Source organism: Myotis davidii, unplaced genomic scaffold (genome assembly GCF_000327345.1).
Source record: "Myotis davidii unplaced genomic scaffold, ASM32734v1 scaffold125, whole genome shotgun sequence".
NCBI lineage: Eukaryota > Metazoa > Chordata > Mammalia > Chiroptera > Vespertilionidae > Myotis > Myotis davidii.
In genome coordinates this window covers 7,256,833-7,284,571 of record NW_006299390.1, presented here as the reverse complement: position 1 = coordinate 7,284,571, position 27,739 = coordinate 7,256,833, and the positions used below count along the sequence as shown (strand labels likewise).

The window sequence follows — 27,739 nt, the reverse complement described above, 5'->3', positions numbered from 1 at the left end:
TTCAGTATCTTTAAGAGTAATTCTCAACATTATCATGAAGAACACTGTCCTCCCAGAGAGTAGACTCATGGACTTTGTTTCACTATCAGAACAGGAAATCCTTGTTACAGCTCTCTCTAAAGATATGTTTTATGTTATAGATCAGGGGTGGGGAACCTCTTTTCTGCCAAGGGCCATTTGGATATTTATAACATTATTCGAGGGCCATAAAAAAATTATCAACTTAAAAATTAGCCTGCTCTATTTGGTCAAACATTTAATTAACTCACCCTAATGCCTTGGCAGGGCCAGACCAAATGATGTTGAGGGCTTTACATGGCCCACGGGCCAGATGTTCCCCACCCCTACCCCAAAATGGAATTTTCTCAAAGAATCTACCTGCATTTGCCAAAGAGTACAAGGCGAGTGGGGATTCAGATTGCCCTAATCCCACTAACTGGAGTTGCTTTGATGGCCAAAAGATCCTCCCACAAAATATACATAATCCGGGCTCGGCCTGTCCCTTTTATCTCTGTTCCCTATTTCTTTGTTCTTCTTTTTACTTATTTACTAAGCATTGTGCAGCAGTTACTGACATCACTAAAAATATTTTGTTGCTGTTATCTGAGCTCACATCAAAGTGACTTTGATTCAATATGTTTTCATCCTAACGGTTTCAAGTCAAATACTAAGACCCGGCCGGACTAACAGTACTGGCAAACATTACATCGTACTTAAGGACAGGAGTTTCTCCATAAACACTAGGAATTAACTGCATGTTTATAATGTTAAATCAAATTAATTTCTTTTAATAAAATAGGCTTGTCAATTTAGGCAACTGTTCTTATTTCAGCTGAAGAAGACATAGTTACTGTATTGTAATCATTATATTAGGACTTGATTTATTACTAGAACTTAAATTCTGTTCCCTATTTCTAAATACAATGCCTTCTTCCAGGCTCCAGCCCAGGCGTCCTGCAAGTCCTGGCTACCGATGCCTTCCAAATTCCCCGAGCAGGATTAGGGACAAGCCCTTTCATGCATCCAAAATAGCTTAAGCATATCTCTATCCACATACCTAATAGATTTAAAAATTATTAGCTGTTCATGTACCTGTCCTTTTCACAGGGCCGGTTTCCCCTGGTAAAGAAGCGGCCCAATGCTCCCCCAGGTGATTCATTTCGGGAGGTAATTTTAGTAAGCCAGATGATTGCAAACAAATGACTCTGAAGCACCTCTTCCCACTGCGTGTTGTCAGGAACCGGGTTTGAAGTGTAATGAGTGTAATTGATTATAAGTGCGTGCTTCCTTGGAGACGACGCAGTGGTGACCGTCACTGCCTGCAACGCCTGCCAACGGGGAGGATTTAAATGTTGAGGGCCTCTGAATGGACTGTGAGAGGCTATTTGTAAAATATGGAAGAGGCACGGGCTCCTTCCAGAGCTCAGGGTGCAACATTTGTCCTGAATTGATAAGGGCCCAATGGTGCCTTAAAAGTGCCGTAAATATAAACCTATTGCCCTGCCTGAAATGAGCAGCCACCTGGGTAGGGTTTTGTGAGTAAGTGACAGTAGTTGTCCTTGGAATAACTCCAACTCCAAGTGAGGTCTCTTCTCTCCCTCCCTGGAAGCAGCGCCCCAAGTACAAGGAACCGAGATGGCCAGCACATGCTCAGTGCAGCCCCTCCACTCTTCTCCCCTGCTGTGTAGACACTGGGTGGGTGAAAGTATGGCATGTTGTGTTTGGGGATGAAACCCTCCTTGCCTACAGTGAGGGTCACTCAGGGCTGGTGGGTGTGGGTGATGAGCACAAGGCCTTCATTAAACTCCCTTTCTTCCTTTGAAAGAAACGCTATAGTGATGTCCCCTTCCCTGCCCCCCATCCCCCAGGAGCTTCGATGATAAGGACATCTATTGCTCATCTCTGCACCTTTGGCACAGAACCTGGCATGACAGTCAAGGTCATGCTATAGAGAGGCCTGGAGGTCTGCGTCATCCTATCATGCATAGAGTTTTAAATGAAATGAGGATCAAAAGAGGGTGGATACTTTTTCACAAATTGGTATTATGGGGTGTAAAGTTAGCATAAGGAACAGAGTCAATAATATTGTAACAATGTATGGTGCCAGGCAGATACTAGACCTATTGAGGGATCACTTTGTAAGTTATATAAATGTCTAACCACTATGCTGTCCACCTGAAACTAATATAAAATAATATTTAATGTCAACTGTAATTGAAAAATAAAATTTAAAAAAAGGGTAAATGCTAACATTCAGCCACTTGAATCTCTATCCTGAGATTTCACTTCCTTTGCGACACCTATAAATGAGGGTGGCAAGCCTTGTGTATGAGTGGGTGCTGGGTGGTTTGGACCGACCTCCTGGAAGATTCCCCAATAGGTTACCTTTGGGCACCTTGGCCCTCCACCGCTCCCGATTGATGTGCACGACCTCAGTCCAAGTGGCTTTAAAATTCTTGTACTCGACAGGGATGACGGAATTGTTGACTGGGGCGCTTCCTTCTGAGCCTGCGCTCTTGGAACCCGATCGCTTTGCATCTGCCGAACTGATGCTGTTCAAACTGGATGGGGGGAAATCACACACAAGAAATGAACTAGGCAAGATGGATCAGAAGAGGAGGGTTCGGTGTTTGGGAAATGTATGGCTGTGAACAGGCTCAAACGAGGAGTGGTTAGCAATCATTAAGTTATTGCTGTGAAATTCCTGGGTCCTGAGGTTTGTAATTCTTATTTTCCACTTGTGACAGATGGGAAATTCCATATTTTCAGCAGAAAAAGAAAATCAATATTTCAGCCTCCTGAGTAGCGACAGTCCCTGTGTTTTGTTGTTGTTCTTGATTGGTATCCTCTTTATCAACATGACTAGACTCCCCTATGTGATTGTTCTGTCCTCGATTTTCTGCAACCAAGTAGTTTGAACTTGAACTTCAACTTGGTTCCACAGTTTATCCACCTGCTTCCTCACTGACCACTATTCCAAGTCACTCAGCCACTTAGTCCTATTTCTCCCCAGCCATGCCTCCCCCTGCAGCTGGGTGCCTCTGATCGCCGGATCCCCGAGGCCACGGCAGGGTGATTTCCTCATGTTCCTGGGGGAAGGTGGAGAGCAGTCATGCAAGAGGCCTTTTTCTATATCAATATTACTTTACGCTTTAAACATGAGATACTTCGCAAACTTAGAAAGTGCCATCCATCTGGGTAACTTTAAAGAAAAGTATCACACACTCCCAGGCGCCTAAGCAGTGACTGGCATGAATGCCAACCCACTGGATGGCTCCCAAGGCTGACTACGTAAGCAGAGTACATTTGAGCCCAGTGTCTGCAGAGCTGTGGGGCTGTGGGACTCGGGCAGGGGCCTTCAGTCCTCCTTGCTTGCAGCCCTGGCTGGGTCCAACCGCCTTCAGTGTCCCTAGGGTCCCAATGTCCTAACATTCCTCTTGCCTTCCCATCTCGCTGTTGGCCCCTCCTCTTGCTCTTTTCTGCTCTTTTGTCTTTTCATTCCATTTCTTTCCTTTCTCCTGCATAACAAAGCCCAAGGTTTTGCATGAACAGGAGAAGGGGTAGGAATACTACTAATAAAGGTGAAGTGTTAGCTCAATTGTAGCTGGCGCTTCCTCTGTACTGGACCTTGTTATCAGGGCTTTACAGAGATTGAACCACTCAGTTACCCCTCCCTGTAACCTCTGAGTATTATAATTCACATTTTCTCAGATGAGGAAACTGAGGCATCTTGCCTTCGAATGCACAGCTAATAGGTAAGGGGATCAGGATGCCTGCCGTGAGCAAAGGCACCAAAGAGAGAGAATGAGTGGGAGAGAGATGCTCTACTGGGCACCTGCCAATCATCATTTAGACCATGGTCACTCCCTTCCACGCCAGCCCGGAGAGTGCAAATAGTATAACTTCAACTCCTCTGAGAAAAGGAAAAGGCAGACAACTCTCTTATAGGAAGGAGGGAGGACAAGCATCATTCTGAAACACACCCCCATCCCTTCCAAAGGAAGAGTTCTACCCTCAGGGACAGGCCAACCTGACTCCAGCCTTCGAGCTTCTCCACTGACCTTGAACGCCGCTGTCCTGTCCCGCCTGTCTGGGAGGTCTCCTCAATTAGCGGATTCACGATCTTTTCAGTCATGTCCGTGAGCACCGTGAAGGTGGGCTCCACGATGAAATCAATAAAACCTGCGGAGAGACAGCAATGCTCCAGGGAAACTGCATTTTCACTGGGGCCTTTCGGTAATTCCCCCTGAAACTGAGGAGTGCTAACTCTTAAACTCGCCTACACAGGAGCCCCAGATCAGATCGGGGTCTCATTCACTTAATATATTCCTTGATTTGAATATCGTGAGTCAGCTGTTTCTCCCACAGAATTTTCCTAACTTTTTTAGTAGATTGTTCCAATCAAGTGCTTAAAAATATGAATTCAACATTCCCAATGCAACAAATGCTGCAACAGGCCCTGCATACAAGACTAAGGGTGTGACATACCCTGCCTGCCTTCAGTTTATAGGAGACATTAAATGAGCATAAACATGACCCCTAGAATACAAGGAAAGAAACCAAGGAGGAGCCCAAAGCAGGGCCCCAGATTTAGCCCATCAATGTATATGTGCTTACCCTTACCTAAAATGCTTTAGATATGCCCTCACTTCCGACAGGGAAGTACAAAGCGCATGCTATCTTAATACAATCCATAATTTGGGCCTGATTTTCTCTCTCAACTTGTCTCTCGCTTCATTCTACTCTACCCAGTACTCCAGCCATATGGAACTGTTTGTAATTCCCTGGTTTTCCAAGACTGTTTTAAATTTCCCTGCTTAGTATATGCTAATCCCTTTGTCTGAAATGCCCTCCCAGCTGCCCCTAGCACACCTGTATTGCATAGCTCCATTTGCCTACTTATCTCTTAGGACCCAACTCAAATGTCAACAAGTCTTTCTGAGCCTAACGGCTCGGACACCCTGTTTTGCCCCTGATTACATGAAGTACAAAACTACCTTAACACTGTAACACTCTAATGGATTTTGTTTTCATAACATCTCGCCCACCACCAAATACAGTGGGGCCTTGACTTATGAGTGTCCCGACTAGTTTTTTGAGATACCAGCTGTCTCTCTGCTGATTTTTTGCATTGAGTTGACAGAGTAATTTGAGTTAACGAGCTCCTTAACTAGCTCGGTCTCGGAATGAATTAAACTCGTAAGTCAAGGCCCCACTGTATTGGTTCCATGTCTTTGAGAGCAGGTACCATGTATAATTTGTCTTCGTTTTTTTAACATCTATTATAATGTCTATCAGTGTTCTAAACCTAAAAGGGACTCAATAATATGCATTATTATGAAAAAAAAATGAGTACTCAAAACACAAGTAGAAAAAAATCAAATCCTTATTGAATTTATTTTTTGAATGATTTCAGATTCTTTTCAGCTGGAGGGCACTGTTGACATTTAATTTAGTGACACTGGGGCTCTCATAGCCAAGGATTTTTATAATGCACATACATTATGGTTAGTAGCAGTGCAAGCAAAGGTTATCCTTACCACACAGAAAAGGTGCTCAAAATTTTTAGGAAGGAGGGAAGGAAGGAAGAAAGGGAGGAAGGAGTGGCTGCCGTATGGATGAAATTATGTAATACTTGTAAAACTTAGAGCAGGCCCGGCCCTCGTTAGCCCTATAGAATGCTAACCCTCATCCTTATTATTACTAAAGTGCTGGCCCCAAGAGCACCCAGCCTAGACAGGAAGGAAGGAAGGAAGGAAGGAAGGGAGGAAGGGAGGAAGGGAGGAAGGGAGGAAGGGAGGAAGGGAGGAAGGGAGGAAGGAAGGAAGGGAGGAAGGGAGGAAGGGAGGGAGGAGATTAGAAAGAGCCATTCCCGGAAGCAGGGTCCTGCAAGAGTGATATGTCCTGCAGACATCCCTGAGGGAAGTGGCATGAGACTTCCACGGCTGCAGGAAAAATGGGCTTCCTGCCACCGACTCCTTCATCACCTTGGAAAGTTGAGGCCCCTTTTCTCTTGGCAGGGAATGATGGAGACAGCGATGTCACCGTCTACTCTTCCCATGAAACAGCCCATTTTGGGGAGAAGGGTGGTGAGCAGCTCCATCAACCCACCAAGCTGCAGCCAGGAGCAGAGCCCAGCAGAATGGAGCCCGGCTCCAGCCGGGGAGGCACTGGGAGCCTCTGCCCTCACGTCCGGACACCCCTTTCAGGTCTTTCCTTCTCTCCAAAGCCTGGCAAACACGTACCTACTTGCGACTGAGCAACCATGGTCGACTTCCGGTCACACAGAGGAGAAAAAGGCAGCCCCAACTCTGCTTCTCTGTCCCCCTAGAATCACAGGAGGCCACGGTAAATTAAGAGCAGTAGGCCAAACCACCCAGATTTCATGCAGCAACTTCAGCTGCCACGAAGGCCAGTGGCCTTTATTTTCATTATTACCATTACATTAGGTACCAAGTCCTTATGGGGCTGCTTCTCTGCATAAGAGACACCAAGAGACCGGAGGTGGCTGGGCTCCATCCTTCCCCCCCACTGCAGAGGCGCCCGCTGTGGCACAGAGGCCTCACTGGACACCACGGAAAGCGAAGCATCCTGTGGCCCGGGGCCAACATGGCACTCAGAGCTACCACCAGTTTTCCAATTGTCTTATGTTGACACCTGAGGCCTTTCTTGAGCCAGTGACTCCCTCCCAGCTGCGGACAGTGTTCAAGACACAAATTCAGTCCAGCAGGTGCTGCTCAATAATTGAGCAAAGACCTGTGAAATAGTAGGTCACAGTTTGATTCCCAGTCAGGGCACATGCTCGGGTTGTGGGCTCGATCCCCAGTGGCAGGCATGCAGGAGGCAGCCAATCAATGATTCTCTCTCATCACTGATGTTTCTCTCTCCCTCTCTCCCTTCTCTGAAATCAATAAAACTATATATATTTTTTTATAATTTTTTTAATTTTATTACAAAGGGTATTAGATATGTGTCCATTTTTTCCCCCCGCCCTAGCAGTCCCCTAGCCTCCCCTATTCCCCAGTGTCTTATGGCCATTGGTTATGCTTATATGCATGCATACAAGTCCTTTGGTTGATCTAAACTATGTTTTTTTAAAGAAGAAAAATTCCAACTGGCTGATGTGAATTTCCTCTCCTTTGCTACCTAAAACCACACACAACTGGTGCACGTGCTTCTGGGTTCTCAGCCACAGGCCCCAGACCGTAATGAAAAGTGGACTGAGCAGGCAGAGCAGTAAATAATTGCTTGTGTTTGTAGCGTTGGGCAATAAATAAAACATGATTCACAGTCCTCCAAAAAGTACTGCTGTAATGAGCAGGCGCCATGGAAAGTCTAAGGAATGATGATGGTTTTTAAATCCTGAACCAGAATTCCTTCAGTCACACACCTGAGGAAAGGGAACATGTCACCATAATAACTGTGACCACGCTGTGTTCATCCATTTTATTATGAAAGAATCTGCTTGGGTTAATGGCCACTGCCTTGGGCTTGACTCTGGCCTTCCTCCCACTAGCTGTGTGATCAAAGAAAGTTTACCTTCTCTCTCTACCTTTCAGTTTTTCAATCTATAAAATTTGGAATAATAATGTCTACCTCATCAGGTGATGGTGAGGATTGAATGAGAAAATGTGTGCAAGTAAATAAAAAGAACTATAATTATTTCCCAATGGGTATCTCTAATATTTAAGTCAAAATTTGAGAAACATTCAGTGACTTTGTTACATCAAATACACTGTGATTATAATAAATATCACCAATAAATTAATAGTAAATGAAGAGTAATAACAACCTGGTTCAAAAACTAGGCCTAGTTCAAAACAATGCCTTTTCTTTCCAAGGCCGGTTACCAAAGAGAAAGAATACTAGTTCACACACACATATCTATTGAATGAAAGGAAAAGGAGTGGGGGTATGAGGAAGCTGAGCAGCGGGGTCCCCATGGGTGCTGGAGACATCCCAGGGTCTCAGAACAGTCCTGAAGTGGCTCAGTTCCATCTGCACCCCCCCTCCCCCTGTGTGGACATCCCTGGGAGATGATGCTCCTGTTTCCCAGGATGCCTTGCTGAAAGCTGCTCTCTCTCTCTTAAGTAGCATGATAAAAATTATTTATGCATATATGCATAACCCATAGACACAGACAATAGAATAGTGAAGGCCTAGGGGGGTGGGGGAGAGGTCAATGGGGAAGAAAGGGGACATAATGTAATATTTTCAACAATAATGATTTAAAAAAAAAGAAACTCCTACTGGAAAAAAAATTATTTACTCCTGAGCTATTTCTGCTTGTATGAACAGAAAGAAGAATATTTATAACATACACTGTAGTTGTGCAGATGGTTGAGTGGCATACTTCAGCTGACATAAACAAAGCCCACTCTTCTCTCTACGAAGCAGGGACACAAGTTGTTTTGCTGGTACATTTAATGGGGGTGGTTTGGGAGAAGGGGTGGTGAATACTAACCACTTGACAAGTAAGAGGTGAGCATTTTTGTTTTCAGTGTGAGAAGCTGCATTCTTTTATAAAAAAAATTGTTGAATTTATTGGGGTGACACTGGTTAATAAAAGTATAGAGCTTTCAGGTATACAATTCTATAATACATCATCTGGATATTGTATTGTGTTCACCACCCCAAGTTGAGTCTCCTTCCATCACCATTTACCCCCCTTTACTCTCTTCTACCTCCCCCATGCCCCTTCCCTAGCATTAGTTTGAATTTTATTACTGAAAAAGTGCATGTTAAACAGCTTATCTCATCACCTTGCCCACACCCACATCTACATAACACATACATCTTTGAGACTTAATTGAGCTGAGTACACTCAACTATTAAAAGCCCATTTTAAAATAGTGGTCACTGAATTCCCTTTGGAGGACAGACACATTGATGAATGAGGAAAAATGTGTGGGAAATAATATGAAAAAATATACTTGTACAGGTAAATCCAACTTGATTGATACAATATTTTATATCTATATAACTACTAGTCTTTGTGGAATTATTTATACACTTCTTTCTTTCCTAAGGAGGTCAATATTTTCAACCCATGATAGACCAATTTTTTTATGATATATAAAATACCTAAATGACATCATTAATGAGGTATTTATATATGTTTCTGGTGTTCTTTGACTTCTAGCCTCCACAAGAAATAAATCTATTTTTCTTTGAATAGAAAATGTGTGAATATTCATAAAAATTTATTGTATGTGACAAATAAATCTCACAATAAAATCCAAACAATGAAAAAGTTCTTTGATCAAATGCTAGAAAGCAAAAGAACCTACCAGTGGAAAATTATATAGACAAACACCTCTATTTGAAGTAACTTGGGTAAAAAATAAAATCTAAACTGAAATTACAGAATATTTAGGAAAGAATCATTGTGAACATGGTGCATAGCAGAACCTCTGAGATTCATGATAATAATAATAATTAAAAAAGACAAACACCTAGCCTTGTGTGCTCTCATATTAAACAGGTAGAACACAAAGAAATGAATGAAGTACTCAACTCGGGGACTTAGCAAAAGAACAAAATAAATTCAAATTGAAGAAAAGAATTAATAAAAATGGAAACATCAAATAAGGCATTATAAAATTAAAAAAAACCAATGAAACAAATAGCTAACTTCATAGAGAAGAAAGAGAAAACACTAATATATGAAATGAGAAATAAAAGTGAGAAAATACTCTCAGATACAGAGGAAATTCAAAGAATTACAGGGGACATATACAAAATATAAAAATATACAGCAATACAGCAGAAATGAACCTCAAGACTTTAACAACATGTATTTTTCAAAAAGGCAAATGTACACTTCATTAAAGTCAATATTTTATTGAAAAGCACCCTGAGGCAGTGGCTTGGATTTTGTAAAATAGGGTTATAAAACTAAAGATGTACCCAGCCAGCATGGCTCAGTGGTTGAGCATCGACCTATGAAACAGGAGATCACAGTTTGATTCCTGGTCCTCTCATCATCGATGTTTCTTTCTCTCTTTCCCTGTCCCTTTCTCTCTGAAATAAATAAAAATATATTAAAAGGAAAAAAAACTAAAGATGTAACTTATTCTTTAGCAAAGCCTAAAAGGTCTAGTATCAATACTGAGGCTATGCCCTTATTTTGAAATATAACTCAACTTCCAACTTTAATTTTTTCAAGGATTCTAAGGTCCCGTTGAGAGTTCCCATTTGAACTGTCCAATTTAAAATCTATAGCTAAGAGTACGGCAACACTTCTCTTATGTGGGTTACCTACAATGGCTTATGACATCTAGGTTAAAATATTAAATCAATAAAAATAACTTACTGAATCATAATTACTAAAAAACCATTCTGGTGCACTGAGCTAACATTCCATTCCCAAAAGGCAAGAAATTCAATATGGCTCTTTTCACATTGCCTCTATCTAGCACATTTTCATTCAATTCAAGCATATGTATATGCAAACAAGGTTTCCTTTATGGGTAAAAATGTTCAAATATTTAAGTAATTTCTCATATTCACTCTCTCACAATTAAAAAAAGAAATCAATACCTCAAACTTATATGAGTTAGCTCTGATCTAACTTTGGCTGCAGATCAAATACTATTAGCTATAGGGCTGTATTGCAAAAGCAGCATCAAAGAAAGCATATGATAAGGGAAGGGCATGTTTGGAGAAAATATTCTCACTCATATTAGAAAAATAGCTTCTGGAAAAATGGCTCAAAATTAGCCCTCGATTAAGGATGAATTTACAGTCATTCTTGTATATACAACAGAGCCACATCTGTACTTTTCTAGTTCCTCCCATGCCATCAGGTTCTCCTTGAGAACTACTCTGTGAGGCCAAGCAGTGACTGCAAGAGGAAACAGCAATATGCTGAATGAGGTACCTGCCACTGTATCCATTTAACAATTTAGGGATGTATGCATATGGGTTGACATACACCATAGACAAAATGAAGAAAATATAGAACATTTAATGCTGGAAGGACCCTAAGAAAACATCTAGTCTAACCTTCCTTTAAGTTCCACCAACTCCTCCTACCCTCTCAAAACAAAAAACCCAAATCACAAATAAGACCATTGAGACCTAGAGGAATAATTTGGTTAGTCCCAGGCCACAAACCAGTTGGAATAATAATAATAAAAAAACTCCAATAAAAGGCCTTCTGGACTTTAATATGCTGTTAGCTCTAGTCCCACTTCATTTCCAGATATTGTGCACAAGTTCAAAAGAAGTACAACCCTTAGATGCCTTCTACAATTTCTCCATTTAAACTAGAAGCATAAGAATAAGAGTAAGTCCCTTCCAAAAATCTGAGTTGCCAGTAAAAGAGCATATCTCTTGTTAACTTAGGAGACAAAGTTGAGACCAGTGTTAAGAGATATTCTGTGGGATATCAGCTGCCTCTGAATCTATGAGGTGAATCTCCCTTCTTGAATTAGTAAGAATTAACTAAATTAACAGCATTAACTTGAATTAACTCTAATTTAGTTCCCACAATCTACATGACATACTGCCTTTGTGAAAAAAAGAATGGGTACTGTAATAAATCTAACTGAGAGTGACCTCACAAGGTGATCTGATCATAAATTCCTAACTGGGCAGGTCATGGTGGGCAGTCACACCCCAGGCATGTAACTTCTTTAGCAAAAGGTTTATCTTTGCCTGAAGCAAGCCCTGCCCATTGTTTCTATGCATCTAGGTTAACACCTCTTTTCAGACTCCTCAGAAGCATAGCCACCCTCAAGAGAGCACATAACCTTGTTAACTATCCTGTAATTCCAATCCTCACCTTGCTTTCTCCCACCTTCATGTACCCTTCCTTACATTCCCTTCTTAATTCCAAATGTATAAAGGAAACTGCAAAACTGTCATTCTCCAGAGCACTGGAGATTTTGTTCTTGGCAATGGTTGTCAGTTTGACTTAGAGATCTGAATGTTTCTCACATCAACACCTTCAACCTCAGGACCTCACATCTCGAAACAGATGTTTTAATGGCAACTCTTCTTGAGAAGATATCAGTCTTTTTTTAAAATATTTTTTACTGATTTCAGAGAGGAAGGAAGAGAGAGATAGAAACATCAATGATGAGAGAGAATCATTGATCGGCTGTCTCCTGCACATCCCACATTGGGGATTGAGCCGACAATCCAGGCATGTGCCCCAACTGGGAATCGAACTGTGACCTACTGGTTCATAGGTTGACACTCAACCACTGAGCCATGCCGGCCAGGCGAGAAGATATCAATCTCAGTGCAACACATTTATTTTCCTTTCTATCCTTCTACTTTTGTGCACCTTTAAAAACTTTTTTTAAAGCAATGTACACCCATAAATATAATTTAAACAGTGGCTTCTAATGATTTCCTGACCCCAAATTACCACACCGGGCTTTGGAATTTGACAATGTGGTTTGCCAGCTCAAAAGAAACAACCCAACCAATTATAACAGTAAAAGATTAACATCTTAATCCCACAGGAGAATGCCAAACTGGTCAACATTTGGTCGGCCCATTAGAAAAATACATAAACCAAAGGGCTCCTCTGATGACATTTTTACAAAACACTGCCACAAGAAACTGTTTTTTCTCTTTTCAAATAGAAATGGATGGGATAGAAATACCATAATGTTTTGAGAGTCAGAATGTAAGTAAGATTCAAATATCACATGACCAGGAGGCAAAAAAAAAAAAAAAATCTGCAAACTCTGCCTCCTCAAGAAAATTACTGTGATCTCATAGCATTGCTGAAATCTGAAATTCAGAAACTATCCGGTGATGAAAGCCCTGAGGGATAGCACAAGGTACCTGTCTGAAGAATTCCTCCAGCAGTGACATCGTCCAGCGGTGATGGAGCTCCCACGCCTTCGCAGGATGGCTAATGTCTGCTGTGTGCAGCATCAGGGATAATGCTTTCGGCTTTTCAATCCTGTAAACCCAAAGGAACCAAGCACATGCTGATCAAGCTCTCAGAACCTCAATAAGAGTTTCTTTAAAAAGCATTAATTTTTTAATCTCTCCTGTTCTCCTGTGTCAAGCCCCACTTCGGCTGAACTGAGGGGAAAGCATCACATCATCCTACAACTGGAATATCCACCAGCTAGGTCTCCATGTGTGTTGAGCTGGACACTTCAAAAACAGACTCAAAACAATTTCTGCAACGACTGGCTCATTCAAAAAGACAAAACTCCAAGAGTCACACACTGACTTGTGTATGTCACCTCTGCACTGAGTAGATCTTTGATAATTTGGTTTCCTGCAGGAAAATATTTTCAATTCTAACTGGGACAAATTATTATGGCCCCTTGTATATATTTCAACCCTGATGAGAATCTGTGATACATGCAATTCTCATGCTTTTTCCTCCAAACATCCCCAGCTACTATGAGACTTTTCGACAAAGTTCGCTGAAGGAGGTACACTTTAAAGAAGCAACAACATGGGCCAGTTCCAGCTCAAACACCTATAAAAAAACAAGTGACACAGACACACTCACGCTTCCGGCTGCTGCAGAGCAGTTTTCATCGCCTTGATTTGTTGGAAATGACAGGACATATCCGTGGCCATCACCATCTCAATTACCAAGGTCCGAAATTCCCTTTCAGGGACACCCCATGGAGGAAAAAAAGGTGAAAGTCAAAAATGGAAAGTAAAAATTAGTTTATTTTTTGCCACTTCCCATCTGAATCTGTTAATTAGTTGTGACATCTGTAATCTAACTTGAGCCTGAAACTGTCTCACAGGTCCCTAAGCTACTCCTGTTTCCTCATCTTCAAACTGGATAATATTGATTGATGTTTTCAAGTTCACTGATTCTTTCCTCTGTCTTCTCCAACTTGCTACTAAGCCAGTGTAGTAATTTTTCAATTTAAATATTTGACTTGTCAGTTCTAAAATGTGTTTGCTCTTGTTTATATTTTCATTCCACTGGTTAAATTTCACTGTACTTTATTACAAGCATATTTCCCTTTACCTCACTGAGCATAAATATAAGAACTGCTTTAAAAGTCCTAGTCTGATCATTCCAACAATAGTTCATCTGAAAGTCTGCATCTACTGATTGTCTTTTCCTCTGCAAATAAGTCACATTTTCCTGTTCTTTGCATGCCATTGAGATGGTCACAGAATTTGAGTTTCCCCTGATTTTTTGACTCTCTCTTTTCTGGGGTTTTAACTCACTTGATAGCAGCTCTAGTTGTTCCTACCCTGGTCTCTCTAGCCAGAAACACAGTGAAGGTCTTTGTATAAATATGGTTTTAGCCAACTAGTGCTGTTGCCTTGACACAGACTGTCTTCAGGGTGAAGTCATAAAAATGTCACACTCACTCCATCCTGTCACAGTCTCCAGATATTGACACCCCTTCAAAACGTGCCTAAGTTTGTGCACTCTCAAGTCAGTGGGGTTGTGTTTGTTTGTATTTGATCATAGTTTATAGCCATTGTGTGCAGGACTGGCTTATTAGCAGATTGATCCGGTCTGCTGAAAGTGGAATGCCATGTTATTCCACTTTGAAATGCAGTAAATAAATGGTAACACGTTCATCTACAAAGATCCTAAAAGGTCAAATGCACTTAGGTATCCAAACAAATCTATCAGATATTAAAATTGCTTTCCTACAAAGAAACAGGAGATTAAGTGTAAGTTATCTTTTGGTTAATGGATTTCTTCAAAGCAGCATACTAGTACATCTCTCCTCGCTGATCCTTTCCTGGCCTCCCTGTCTCATCCTTACCTCCAGTCATCCTTCGAGAGGTTGATCAAAATATTCATTTCCTCATCCTCTTGCAGAAGGCGATAAACTGCACTTAAGTGATGATTTTCCAATACAGACTTATCGTTGTACAGAATAGCTGGGTCGGACCTGAACAGGAAGCCAAAAAATAATCTGGTACGTTAAATAGTTGAGACTTTTCAGGTTAACTCTTTCAAGCTAGAATACACCATCTCTTTTCCCTGTGTTTAGCAATTACCTTCGCCCCGATGCCTTTTATGTCAACAAAAACCTAAAACGAACACTGTAAATGATCAATTGATATATGTAGGGTATTTTAATGTCAATATGTGGATGTAAAATAGGTGCCACCCAATCTGAGAACTCTCTGAAAACTATTCATAAGCAGATCTCCATGATTTTTACTGGTGGCAGCAAAGATAATTTTTTAAAATGTGGGTCAAGTCAAATTTCCGTATATTTTCTAGAACAACTTAAATGTTTTTATTAAGCCAGAACCGGTTTGGCTTTGTTTTTATTAAATAAAAGAATTTATTTTATCACTAGTTCTCTGAACACATACCACCTGGCAGGTATAGCTTGCAAGTTCCTCTGGTTGTAGCTTTATCTTAAAATTGCTTATTTTTTGTTAATCCTCACCAGAGTATATTTTTCCATTGATTTTTAGAGAGAGTGGAGGGAGGGGGAAAGACAGAGAAAGAGAAACACTGATGTGAGAGACACACGTCGACTGGTTGCCTCCTGCACATGCCCCAAACAGGGACCAGAGATCAAGCCTGCAACTGAGGTACATGTCCTTGACCGGAATCAAACCTGGGACCCTTCGGTCCGTGGGCCCATGCTCTATCCACTGAGCAAAACCAGCCAGGGCTGATCTTAAATGTTACGATGTAGAAGCCATACATAGAAAACAGAGTGAAAAATATATGGATTATATGACAACTGTTAGTCACTTTTTCAAAGACCATTCCACAATTGAATGACAGCAAACAGAGTTGTATACTATTTCTATATCCTTAATTTAATGAAATCTGAGATTATTACAGCCTATTGGTTTCTCATCAAGGAAGCTGAGTACCAGAGATGTAAAGGGACTCCACAGAGCCCCACAGTGGCTGAGTCAGGGTTGGGATGAAGGCGAGATCTCTGACAGTGGGGCCGTTGCCCCCCAAGATAACTCCCACCTGTCATTAGCCAAACTTTGAAATTTATCTAGCACACCTTTAAAGTATTAGACCTAACATACCATCCAAGGACAAAGGACCTGGTCACAGACTTGGTTTGCGGAACAGGGGGCACACAGGCTGGGATGCTTTAGATAACGTTCTGTTAGGGAAGGCCAATGTCCACACTTCACTCCAAACCACACTTAACTGAGCCCCCTGGAGTTTTCCCAGTCCTATGAAGATACAGCACAAAACATGCAAATCTTGGGGCGAGCCATCTGATCTGGTGCCTGCTAAGTAATGAAGGCACTAACTGATGTGTGTTTGTGACATTAAACTATTTTCCAACTCCTGAAATTAATCTCTCTCTGCGTTGTGACCGGTTTTGACGCTGGCCTCCAGCCATGATCCAGGTACGGTTCTTCCATCCACCTGTCTCCCTTCGGCAGGTGCTACTCTCTGTCTTCAGAGCAAAGCTTCCACTAAACCGCTCTGTGGAATTCCCTGTGTTTAAAGACCTTGCAACAGGGCCATAAAGACTGTTTTACAGCAGCTGAGACTGCTCTACGTGGGGAGGAAGGAGGCAGAAAATGAAGCGAACGGCTTAAGTCCTTTTGTCTGCTTCCGTTCTACTGAACACAGATCGGAGGATACTGCCGTCCTTTGTGTGGCCCACAATTAAGTGCCGGGTTCATTAAATACATGTGGATGGATTTATGGACACAAACCTATCTGAACTGTGCACCTGCTCGTTCAGTGAAATCAGCAGGTATTTATTGGTGTTAAACTCGCCCCTCCCCCATCTTCTTTCTCTTTGCTTTGTCACCTTTCCCCAAATTCTAGCTTCTTTTTTGTTGTTGTTAATCCTCACTCGAGGATATTTTTCCATTGATTTTTGGTTTTTTTAGAGAGAGTGGGGGAGGGAAGAGACAGAGAGAGAGAAACATCCATCTGAGAGAGACACATCGATTGGTTGCCTCCCACATGAGCCCCAAACAGGGCCAGGGATAGAGCCTGCAAACAAGATATGTGCCCTTGACCGAAATTGAACCCAGGACCCTTCAGTCCGAGGGCTGACGCTCTATCCACTGAGCCAAACCAGCTAGGGTCTCGCTTCTTTTGATTCGTATGTCAAGGCCCAGTTAACCCCACTGTCAGATTCTCTCTAGTTCTGAATCTTTGTCTTAAAAGAAGGTAATTTCTGAGTCCAGGAGAGGGCAGATAAGGTTTCATTCTAAATGCAAATGACAATTGATGGTACAGCTGCCTGGGATTCTGTACTGAGAGGACTATGAAGGATAAGTCTGTAGCTAGTAAGAAAAAAAATACCCAAATTGATTAGTGATGTCTGTGTCAGTCTACAGGTTCAGTGTCCGGCACTTGGACCCGTATTTAATAGCCCCGCAGAATTTTGCTAGGGAGGGTGCAGAAGTTGCCCATGGTGAAAGGCCTGCATGAGACATTCACCATGGTGGTCCTAACTCCCCATGCCTATGCCGTTGAACAGAGCAGAGATAGAATTAGGGAGACTGGGATGAGCACCACCAGAATCCCAGAGGTCAGAGGGTGAGAAGGCTCAGTTATTGTTCACATCAACAAAGACACTCTAGTCCTTGCTGTCCCCACTGATTTAGTCTACATGGCATCTGTGCCTTTCTGTACATTGCTCCAGCTCCTATTAAAAATAGGTACCAAGGAGCTAGCATTAGAAGAGAGGGAAAGGAGATGCATATTAGATGTGAATAAAATATGAGAATTAGGAGCAGATGACTTTACACTCTAAGTCTTGATCGAAACTCACCCAGCTGGTCTCTTGTTTAAAATTAATTTTTCCAGCCCAGCCAGTGGGTGTGGCTCAGTGGTTGAGCATCGACCTATGAACCAGGAGGTCATGGTTCAATTCCCTATCAGAGCACATGCCTAGGTTGCAGGCTCAATCCCCAATATGAGGGGTGCTGGAAGCAGCCAATCAGTGATTCTCTCTCATTATTGATGTTTCCATCTCTCTCTCCCTCCCTTTTCCTCTCTGAAATCAATAAAAATATATTTTAAAATTTTTTAAATTCATTTTTCCTGAAACTCAAAATAGAGCAACCATATAAAAGAAAGGTGACTGACTCCTTGCTGGCTTATAAAACCCTCTCCCTGACCCCTCTTGCCTCTCCTCCACACATTTCAACGTCCTCACCGGGTCTGGATGTGGAAGTTGTTGGTGGTTCCCGTGTGCTCGTAGTCATGGATGGCAGCTGAGAAGATGATAGCAAAAATCTCCAGCTCCGTCAGCCAGTTCTGAAAGGGAGATTACAGGCAATCAGATAATGTGCCTCCGACTTCAGCTTACTGACAATACACCCACATTGCTGTCTTTCCACCCTGCAGCTGGTCAGCTCTTGCCAGACACATGTTTTTGGAAAGACAGAAATGGTGTTTTTCTTCTGTAAAGAGATGAGGGGACATGTGATTTGAAAACAGCATGCCTGCCCTGGCCAGTGTGGCTCAGTTGGTTGAGTGTCATCCCATGCACCAAAAGGTCACCAGTTCTATTTTAAGTCAGGCTACATGCCCAGGTTGTGGACTTGATCCCCAGGAGGGTGGTGTGCAGGAGGCAGAAAACAATGAACATGCAGACATTGAAAGCCCTCATCACATCCTCTCTCAAATTCCAAAGTTCCAAAGTAGATGCAGGAAAAATATTAAAAATTAAAAATTTCAATATGATACCAAGCTGTAAGTGTAACAGAACACCTAATGTCTGCCCACTCGAAGGTGGACAGGTAGAGAGACAGATGGAAAGGTAACGCCTGGCCTCCCACTTTATGCGTGCTAAAGTTTGAAGACTTGTCCCATCCACTCCACCAAAACTGGCTGTAGTTCAGTGGTCTTCAAAGTGTGTTCCCTGGACCAGCAGAGTTAGCATCACCTGTGTTTCACAAGCCACCCAGATAGTTCTGATGCAGGGCAGAGTTCGAGAAGCATTTGAAGCTCCCTTAGTGACTTCCATCTCAGAGACTCTATGGGTTCATTGATGCTTCCCACCCTTTCTGTAAACCATACCGACCAATGTCCACATGACCGAATACCCACCACTGCGAGCTGCCTTTGGTACCCTCTGCTCACTTTTGTTACTAATTGAATTGATGCTTATAAGTTTCAGTGTGGCTTATTCCAAACGCTGTTTTGACCAATTGCACTGTTATAATAATTATGTAATTAAATATGACACAAGCCAATAAAATATGAACTCAGAAATAGAGTTATATCCATAGAACCTAAGCTCAATGCGATAGACAGTCACTAAAAAATTGTCAAAATAGGTGAGAGGTCGGCAGAGTGCGGCTGGCTGGATGTTCTGGTCAAGAGCCCACGTGGCTGAAATGAAGGTGTCAGGGAGCCTGCATTCCTTTCTGAAGCTCTGTGGGAAAGTCTGCCTCCAGGGGCATTCAAGGCATTGACAACTCATTTCCTTCTCACGCTTTCCATTGGCTCTCTCCCTCTCCCAGCTAGCACACTCTTCTGCCACCCCTGTTGCCTTTTAAGGATTAATAACCTTCATTGTACCTCCAAAGTCCCCTTTGCCATCTAATGAAACATACTAACAAGTATGGCAACTCATACGAAGTCAAAGGTCATGGGGGCCAAAATTCTGCTGACCATAAAGACGAATAAAATTACTTGGCACTCTTTAAGTAGGATGCCATTTAGAAGTCTTGACCTTTCCCTTACGAATATGATGACATCATCTATGATCAAAAGAACAAGATGCACAGCTTCTCTCCTCTTAAAAAATAAGCAAAAAAAATTAATGGCCCCTTGGCTGACAAATGCAACGAAAGGGGCCAAAGGGTTGCTTTGGAGTTTGGATTCTTTTGACCTAAATCCAAAGCTGACTGGAGCCTGCGGTCTGATTCCTGTCTATGCAATCAGAAACTCTTCAGTCCAATTCTGTTCAAGGGCTGTCCTTTAGAAGTGAGCAAAACAAATCTGAAAGGATCAAGCGCCTGCCAGGCATGTGAGCGAAGCAGTAATGAGTGATTTACACAGATCACAAGGAGTCGATGTCGAGGCCCAGGCATCGCTTTGTCAATGGGATGTTTTGGTTCCCTATGTGTCTCACACTTTATAAAACTGGAATGATTTAAAGCATTTCCCTCCTCTTGGTTTGTAATGAAAGGTTAGAGTGCCAATGTGCTCTCCATTCATCAGATTGCTTCCCACTACTTTTGTAAGCTTGCAGTGAAAGAAGTTTGTTTTGAGCTGCATTTCGGAGAGAGAGTGGGTGGAAAGCAGTTTCTATATTTAGGAATTATTCTGAATATGGCCTGAATTGATCATAAAAATTCAATGGCAAATAAGCGCAATTAAGAACATTATGCAGTACGTCATGATCATTGGCTGCTACGATATAACATTTACATTAATGATAACTTGCATTAGCATAAACCCTTGGGAGTTTTTCTTGAGGGCCAAAATAAAAATCTGTGTATAATTCACCTTTATATCTCCATAGTACATACACAGTGGGAACTAACTAAATATATGTTGAATAGATAAGTCCAAAGTACATCTTCACATCATATTTCTGATACTTTTTTCCAAACTGTCACAGCATTTCTATAAGATAGAGTATTTTTCACCATTTTAGAAATGAGGATATCCTGACTCAGAGATTCAAGCAATTCATCATAGGTCACAGTCTAATAAGTAATTAAACAAGGATTTCTATCCAACTATATCTAGCTCCAAAGCCCACACTCCTCCCACTGTATCCCATTTTTAATTCAGTGAGAAATTAGACCAAGTCATTCAACATGGCCTTGCTGAAAAGATAATAAATGTGTACTGGGTACTGGGTTTATGGGCTAATGAATAACCATACCCACAGAGTATCTATCTCTGAAGAAGATTTCAAAGTAAAAGGGCATAGAGACCAACCATAGAGACCTGGCTGTTTGTGTAATCCTAGCGTTCCCATCTATACTCACAGCGACGCCTGTCTTATAGAGGAGGTAGTACACTGTCTGTGTGACGTCCGCAGCATGCACTAAATTGTGGTAAGGATTTTTATGCTTGCTGTATCCCACTTCCAGGGCCTCCACAAATGAGACGAGTGCTGAAATGGGGATCTGAAAAAGAGTAGTAAGTTTAATGGCTAGTGGTTTAGTAGCTTTAAGTGAGGGAAAAAACATTACACAGGATCAGCTCAAAGACATGTAGGGCAGAAGGGTTTGTGTTCATTTATTCCTCAAGCAAAGGTTTGGGTCTTTTATTTCTCGAGAAATAAATGAGCGCATACTATGCAGTGCATCTCGTTTATTTATGACAAAACATAAAGTACACCGAGATCTTAGGTCTTGAAATGATTGCAAAACAAATATAAGCTGCCATCTCCAGAAAACCGTGCCCGTTAGGGAAAGTGATTGTATGTATGGACACGTTAAAAAAAAAAAAGACATCGTCTGTTATATATGGAAACAGAAACAACCTGTGTCTTTATGTCTGTTACTCGACAATCTATATTAATAAAAGCATAACATGCTAATTAGACCTGACGTCCTTCTGGAAGACCTTCCAGATGAAGCCAGGGCTGCGAGGGAAGCCCGGGGTCCTGGGTGCCAGAGGGAAGCTGGTGCCAGCAGCTGGGGGAAGGAAGGCCTACTCTTGCATGAATTTCGTGCATCAGGCCTCTAGTTTATTATAGGTGCCTTGCAATGTGGAATAATATTTCCAATTAGCCTAACTGCTTTTCTGTCTCAAGTATGTATAAATACATCCCTTCTTTTTCTATGTGGCAGAAAGTGGAGGACAACTGCAAAATGTAGAAAATAAGGGCACCCTGATGACAGTTATTGTGTAAGTTTTCGGGATCAATTCCTTGGTTTGGGGTAAATTATCAACTTCAGGACTGGAGGAAAAGGAAAGAGTACATGTTCCTGGAGACTAAACATCACATCAGGAAGAAAAAATGAGAACAATTCTACCGGGATGCTTAGCGAGAGCCCATAACATGTTCTTTCTGGAGCCCAGTCTTCCACGCTTCTGCTTTAAAAATTTAAACATTGCCTTGCAGATGTCAAAGATCAATTTTCATTTTTGAAAAGGAAGTCCCAAGAAACCTAGATTCTCGGGGCTGTTCATGAGCGGTCTGTGACCCCTGAAATTCATGGAGCTTTGCTCTGCTGACAATGTCTCAGGCATTCACCGGGTTTTCAAACAGGCTTCTGGTGCAAAATAAATTAAGGACCACTGCCATCAAATATTTCTGGCCATGTAAGAAATACACAGTCCTTTGGGAAGTGCTAAGGCACCGTGCTGTCCAGAGAAGTCAATATTTTGCAGAGAAAAAGGCCTGCATTTTCCAGAGGCTCATCCCTAGGATGAGGGACGTCTGAGAAACATAATACGACAGATGTCAGCCGATGAATTCACAGGTTGCCTGGAGAACCCGGCCTGACCTCCAGACTCTGCGAGTGAGAGGCTGAAGGGATTGCACACTGGAAATGATTCGTGCTCTTTACTTAAGGCAGAAGAATTCATTGGAAGCATGAATGGCCGGGCAATACCAATGACCCGTCAAGATGATTAGTGAGAGTATTTGTCTGCATTTGAGTCAAGTGATGGGAAAAAAAAGTCTGCAGAGGCAGCCGTCCTGCATTCTGTCTCCACCAGTGTCTCCCCGCTGATGGAGGAGAATTTACATGAAATCAGGCTGAAATGAGATCAGTGAGCAGAGCCACGGGGAGTTCTGCTAGTGCAAGCTTCGGGTGGTACTTCCCAGGAAGACTGGGATCAAAATGTGCAACTCCAGCCTCTCCCTGACCAAGGAACCCCACCAGGCAGGGAAGTAATGAAAAGTTCCCACCAGGGAGGAGTCCGTGGCAGCGACTGTCCAGACGATGCGTCACCAAGTCACCCCGAGCAGTTTGGGGTCTGTATTAAAAGGATTCTCTTAGCCTCAGCCCCCAAATCATGCAAGGATAGGTAAATGTGTGCTTGTTGTTTTTTCCATTAGGCACTGACCTTGAAACGGCTGATCAGATCGTAGCGTGTGAGTAATTCATAGAAAATGAATTTCAGTGCATGGTCCCCGCTGGCTTCATTGAGAGAAAAGACATCAAAGGACCACCTATCCACATCCTACAGGACCGGGCAGAGAGAAAGATGCATTAGTCCACAGCCACTTCCATAGCCACCAATTCCTCCCCGGGGAGTCATTCTGGGATTTCACACTCACACTTTTTCCAACCTGGCAGACCTACATAGCATTTACTGATCAAATATTAAATAGTCTTATAACTAATAACAGCAGCTATAATTTATTGAGTGCCTACCATATCTAGGCATCATGACCAGTAATAAAGACAGAATTTATCCGGAAAACCACTCTAAGGGATAGGCTTTATTACTCACATTTTACAGATGAGAAAACTGAGAAGTGACCTCATTTCCCTAAAGCCCCATCACAAGTAAGTGCTGGGGACACACAAACACATGGTCACCCTAAGCTTGGGCTCTGTCCATTAAGCCCTTCCACTCCCTACCCCGGCTGAATTTCAAATTTTTAATTCATTGACAACAACCTTCAGTGCTTCCCTATTCGGAACTTCTCCCCAGTCCCTTGATGCCATCTGCGGACTTCCTCTTAGTCCACAGTTGAGGCTATCAACCCACTTTAAAGTGTTCAGAAACACGCACGATATAGAATATAGAACAACATTTCACTTTGATCCAAACTGCTGCGCTGAATCCAAGGAGAAAGCCTTTATTTCATGGGTCAGAAAAATGTCACCACGTCTGGAGTCACTGACCAGGGGACTTGGTCCTCGAATCTGTAAGTCACCTTACTGGAAAAAGTAAAACTAAGACCTAAGCTAAACACACACCCCATATGCCATTTTTTAAGTTCAAAGTCTTATTTATCTATAAATATCTACGCCAGAATATATACACACTGCCTGATGTGTCTTTGACTTATAACCAACTATTTATAAACAAAGGTGTGCTTAACCAATAGGTAAAGCAACAGTCTCACTTTCTCATTATGACAGAGTCTCACTTTCAGTAGAGAAAGTGTGTGGCTGTGAGCTTGACAATAAGGACCCACGTGAGGCCACGTGGAGTCCGGGCAGAGTGTCAGATGGTTCCCTGAGAAAAACCTGGGCTACCAGGCACCACTGGCCTGAGTGGCTCTCATCTCAGCCCGCACTGCATCCCAACATCACCCATCCATCCAATGCTGTCTCTTTCCAAACGTCCCACTGTCAAGTTCATCCCAAGGTCATCAAGGGTCACTCTCGTGGATGCCAGGCGCCCGCACTGCATCCCAACATCACCCATCCATCCCAATGCTGTCTCTTTCCAAATGTCCCTCTGTCAAGTTCATTCCAAGGTCATCAAGGGTCACTCTCATGGATGCCAGGGCACAGAAAAACTGAATCATTTACTGGGGAAACCACATTTTTCCAAAAGTACCTCAAACTGGATTGTTTCAATTCATACCAGTGGTAACCTCACCTCCATTTTCAATAATTTCTCCTCCACTATAATAACTAAAGAAATTGCTACAAGTATTAAGCACATTTTTTTGTACCAGGCACTATGTAAGGTAATTTATCTACATTTGCAAATCCTCACAACTCTGGAAATAGGTGTTACTTTCCCCAGATTTACAGATGGAACCTCAGAGAGATGAAATGAAGTGTCTATTCAGTGGCAGAACCCGGTATTAACTCCTGTGACACCACCTAGCAATAGCCTTGCCAGCAGACGACATTGTAAATTCCATAAATATAAGCTGTAACCCAGGCCTCATAAACACCCCAAGAAGGCCCAGACCATAGACAGTGGGGCCATTTAAGCTTAACCCAAGAACTGAACCTTCACCCTGATGGCTATAATTGGCATTGCCATGACATCCATTCTCTGACCATTAGTCCTAAAGAAAAGCCCTCTGACTACTCAGTAGGTGGGACAACAGTTTGTCATGTGTGACAATTTTTAATCCTATTCTCCAGAATGAATAAAACAAGAGAAAGGCTACTCCTGGAAATAAAGAGATGATCATAGAAAGAAGCCCAATTTATTCTGAACATTAGGACTTAGAGAGATGAGAGGATGAGTAAGTAGACAGCAGGACGGACGTCCTCTCGGGCCCTGATTTTCAGAAGGCTTAGCCTTGATTCTCAAATTGTAATGTTCTTCAGAGCCACTGGGGGTGCTCAGGGAAAATGCTGATTTTCAGGCAGGGGACTCTGCGAAGTCTTAGTGTGGGGTGTGGAATCTGCATTTAACAAGCACCTAGTTTAACTGTTTTAAACCAATCTTCCTCTCTTACAAAACTTGGTTCAAGTACCATTCCCATGGAGAACTGCACAGACTTCCTAACAGTCTGACCGCCTCATTTCCTCCCACTGTAAACCTGGATCTCTCCAGGATGTCCCTTCTGCAGTCACACAAACAGACGCCCTTCTAAAGAACAGAACACGTCTACATTCCCAGTAACCCCACCTCAGAGGGCTCGAGAGGAAACACCCCAGAAGCTACTGAATGGGAAATATAAGAAAAACAGAAATGCCACATATTTCAAATTTAGAGATGGGCGGTGGTTAATTCTTCTATTACTTAAATGTTATTTTATGCCATGTCCTTACATTAATCACAAAGCTTAACATGACAGTAGCCCGATGGTTATTTTATGGACTTGTATTCTCTCAGTCCTTGGGGACATTTCTGTAATAGAAGAAAACAATATGATCCCATATTAACTGCTGGCAGTGAAGTGAGATAACCTTTTTCTAACAAGCACAACAGGAAAAAAAGTATCTATCAGTGTGATCTCTACAACTCACCTCTAATCCACTGCAAATAAAACAGAGTCTGGGGAAGCAGAAAAATATTATATTTTTAAAGGCCTTGAACTTCCCCAGTGAACAGGAGATAAGAGCAAGAGAAAAAGCTGTTTAAGCCTTGTGTACATATCAGCAATACTTGTGGAGAAGGATAGCAATTCAGAGAGTTAGTACTTACTTCTTGTCTGAATCATCTAGGTACCCTCCCCTCAGAAAGACGTGTGCATTTGAGAATCGCTTTTCCCTAAGCATAAAATAACAATCGTGCACATCACAGGTTGTTCTACATTTCCTTCAGTTATTCTACATAGACAACATGCTCCAATTTGGAAGACATATTTTCATAAATTTCTTAGTGCCTGTATAATCACCTGTATTTATGTTCCCAATAAAGGAAGGAATTAAAAATAAAAGATGCTTTTAATGTTCCTAAGACTCACTCAATGTTTCAGGTTCAATTATGAAAATCAATGCATCTTCACAGTGGATATTATGAAACATCAAATCTTATGTGAATTGATTTCACTGATTAAATGGGAAATGTCGCTGTAAATCACACTGATATATTAGGCATTAAAGTGGGAGTTGAAGAGGAGTGAGAGAAAACGTGTCTCCTTGCTGTATTGTTCTTGAGTATCCTTCCTATTCTTACGATGAGCTGAGAAGAGATATTGAATTGTTAAGGATACTACACTTGATCTTAGCCAAAAAGCCAAGAGGCAATTCACCTGTTAGAATGGCTATTATCAACAAGACGACTTACAAGTGTTGGAGAGATTGTAGAGAAAAAGGAACCCTCATACACTGCTGGTGGGAATGTAAATTGGTACAGCCATTATGGTACGAAAGTTCCTTAAAAATAAGAATAGTTACCACATGCCCCAACAATCCCTCTTCTGGGTATCTACTCAGCCACAAGAACAGATGAAATACTGCCATTTTCAACAACATGGTTGGATAATAAGAATATCATGCTAAGTGAAATAAGTCAGTTGGAAAAAAATCAAGAACCATATGATTTTACTCACGTGAGATACAAAATTGAAAGCAAGAAACAAACAAGACAAATAAACAAACAAAAACTCAAAGACAAAGACTACAGTATGGTGATTACCAGAGGGAAAAGGGAGTGGGGAAGAGAAAAAAGGGTAAAGAGCAGGGGTCCTCAAACTACGGCCCGCGGGCCACATGCAAATACAAATATTGTATTTGTTCCGTTTTGTTTTTTTACTTCAAAATAAGATATGTGCAGTGTGCATAGGAATTTGTTCATAGTTTTTTTTAAACTATAGTCCAGCCCTCCAACGGTCTGAGGACAGTGAACTGGTCCCCTGTTTAAAAAACTTGAGGACCCCTGGTAAAGAGGGTTAAATATATGGTGATGGAAGAAGACTAGACTGAGTGTGAACACACAAGGAATATACAGATAACGTAGTATAAACTGTACTCTTGAAACCTATATAATTTTATGAACCAATGTCACCTCAAACACAAGCTTTTTCTCCTGTTCTTATCTCCTGTTCACTGGGGAAGTTCAAGGCCGTTAGAAATGTAATATTTTTCTGCTTCCCAGACTCTGTTTTATTTCCAGTAAATTAGAGGTGAGTTGTAGAGATCACACTGATAGATACTTTTTTCCTGTTTTTTAGGTGATCTTTGGCTAAGATCAAGTATAGTATTTTATTCAATACTCAATAAAATTTAAAAGAAAAAGTTACAGAAAATGGATAACAGAGGCAAGAGTAAAGAACTATGAAATATATAATCAAAATGGCCCTAAAAGACTTTTCCTTGATGTTATGTTGATCAAGAAGCACTCCCAATTCCATGAATGGGTAATTTAAGTTATATTCTGAAAATAGCATCAGGTTTCAGAGAAAGACCAGAACAGCTTTAACCATAGTCAGAATGCTGGGACATCCCTGAGCAAGTGGCTGCAACGCCATGTCTAGACACCATGCAGTGTCAACCAGCCCAGGGATCCTGGCCCTGAGCACAG

At 41.9% G+C, this 27,739-nt stretch overlaps 1 protein-coding gene across 6 annotated transcripts in view; it reads right to left on the bottom strand.

Annotated features, from left to right (window-relative positions):
- PDE1C (phosphodiesterase 1C) overlaps positions 1-27,739 on the bottom strand; it is a 184,626-nt gene that overhangs the window by 54,969 nt on the left and 101,918 nt on the right. For all 6 annotated transcript variants that reach the window (XR_436249.1, XM_006774920.2, XM_006774921.2 and 3 more), the window contains exons 6-14: positions 22,913-23,029; positions 20,878-21,018; positions 18,084-18,184; positions 14,730-14,858; positions 13,493-13,594; positions 12,805-12,925; positions 6,246-6,327; positions 4,062-4,182; positions 2,386-2,561 (exon numbers count right to left, since the gene is read on the bottom strand). Coding sequence is in view for 5 of the 6 variants with exons in the window: in XM_006774920.2 (XP_006774983.1) it covers positions 2,386-2,561; positions 4,062-4,182; positions 6,246-6,327; positions 12,805-12,925; positions 13,493-13,594; positions 14,730-14,858; positions 18,084-18,184; positions 20,878-21,018; positions 22,913-23,029 (1,090 nt within the window). In the remaining variant the exon portion in view is untranslated. The remainder of the gene's footprint in view (positions 1-2,385; positions 2,562-4,061; positions 4,183-6,245; positions 6,328-12,804; positions 12,926-13,492; positions 13,595-14,729; positions 14,859-18,083; positions 18,185-20,877; positions 21,019-22,912; positions 23,030-27,739) is intronic.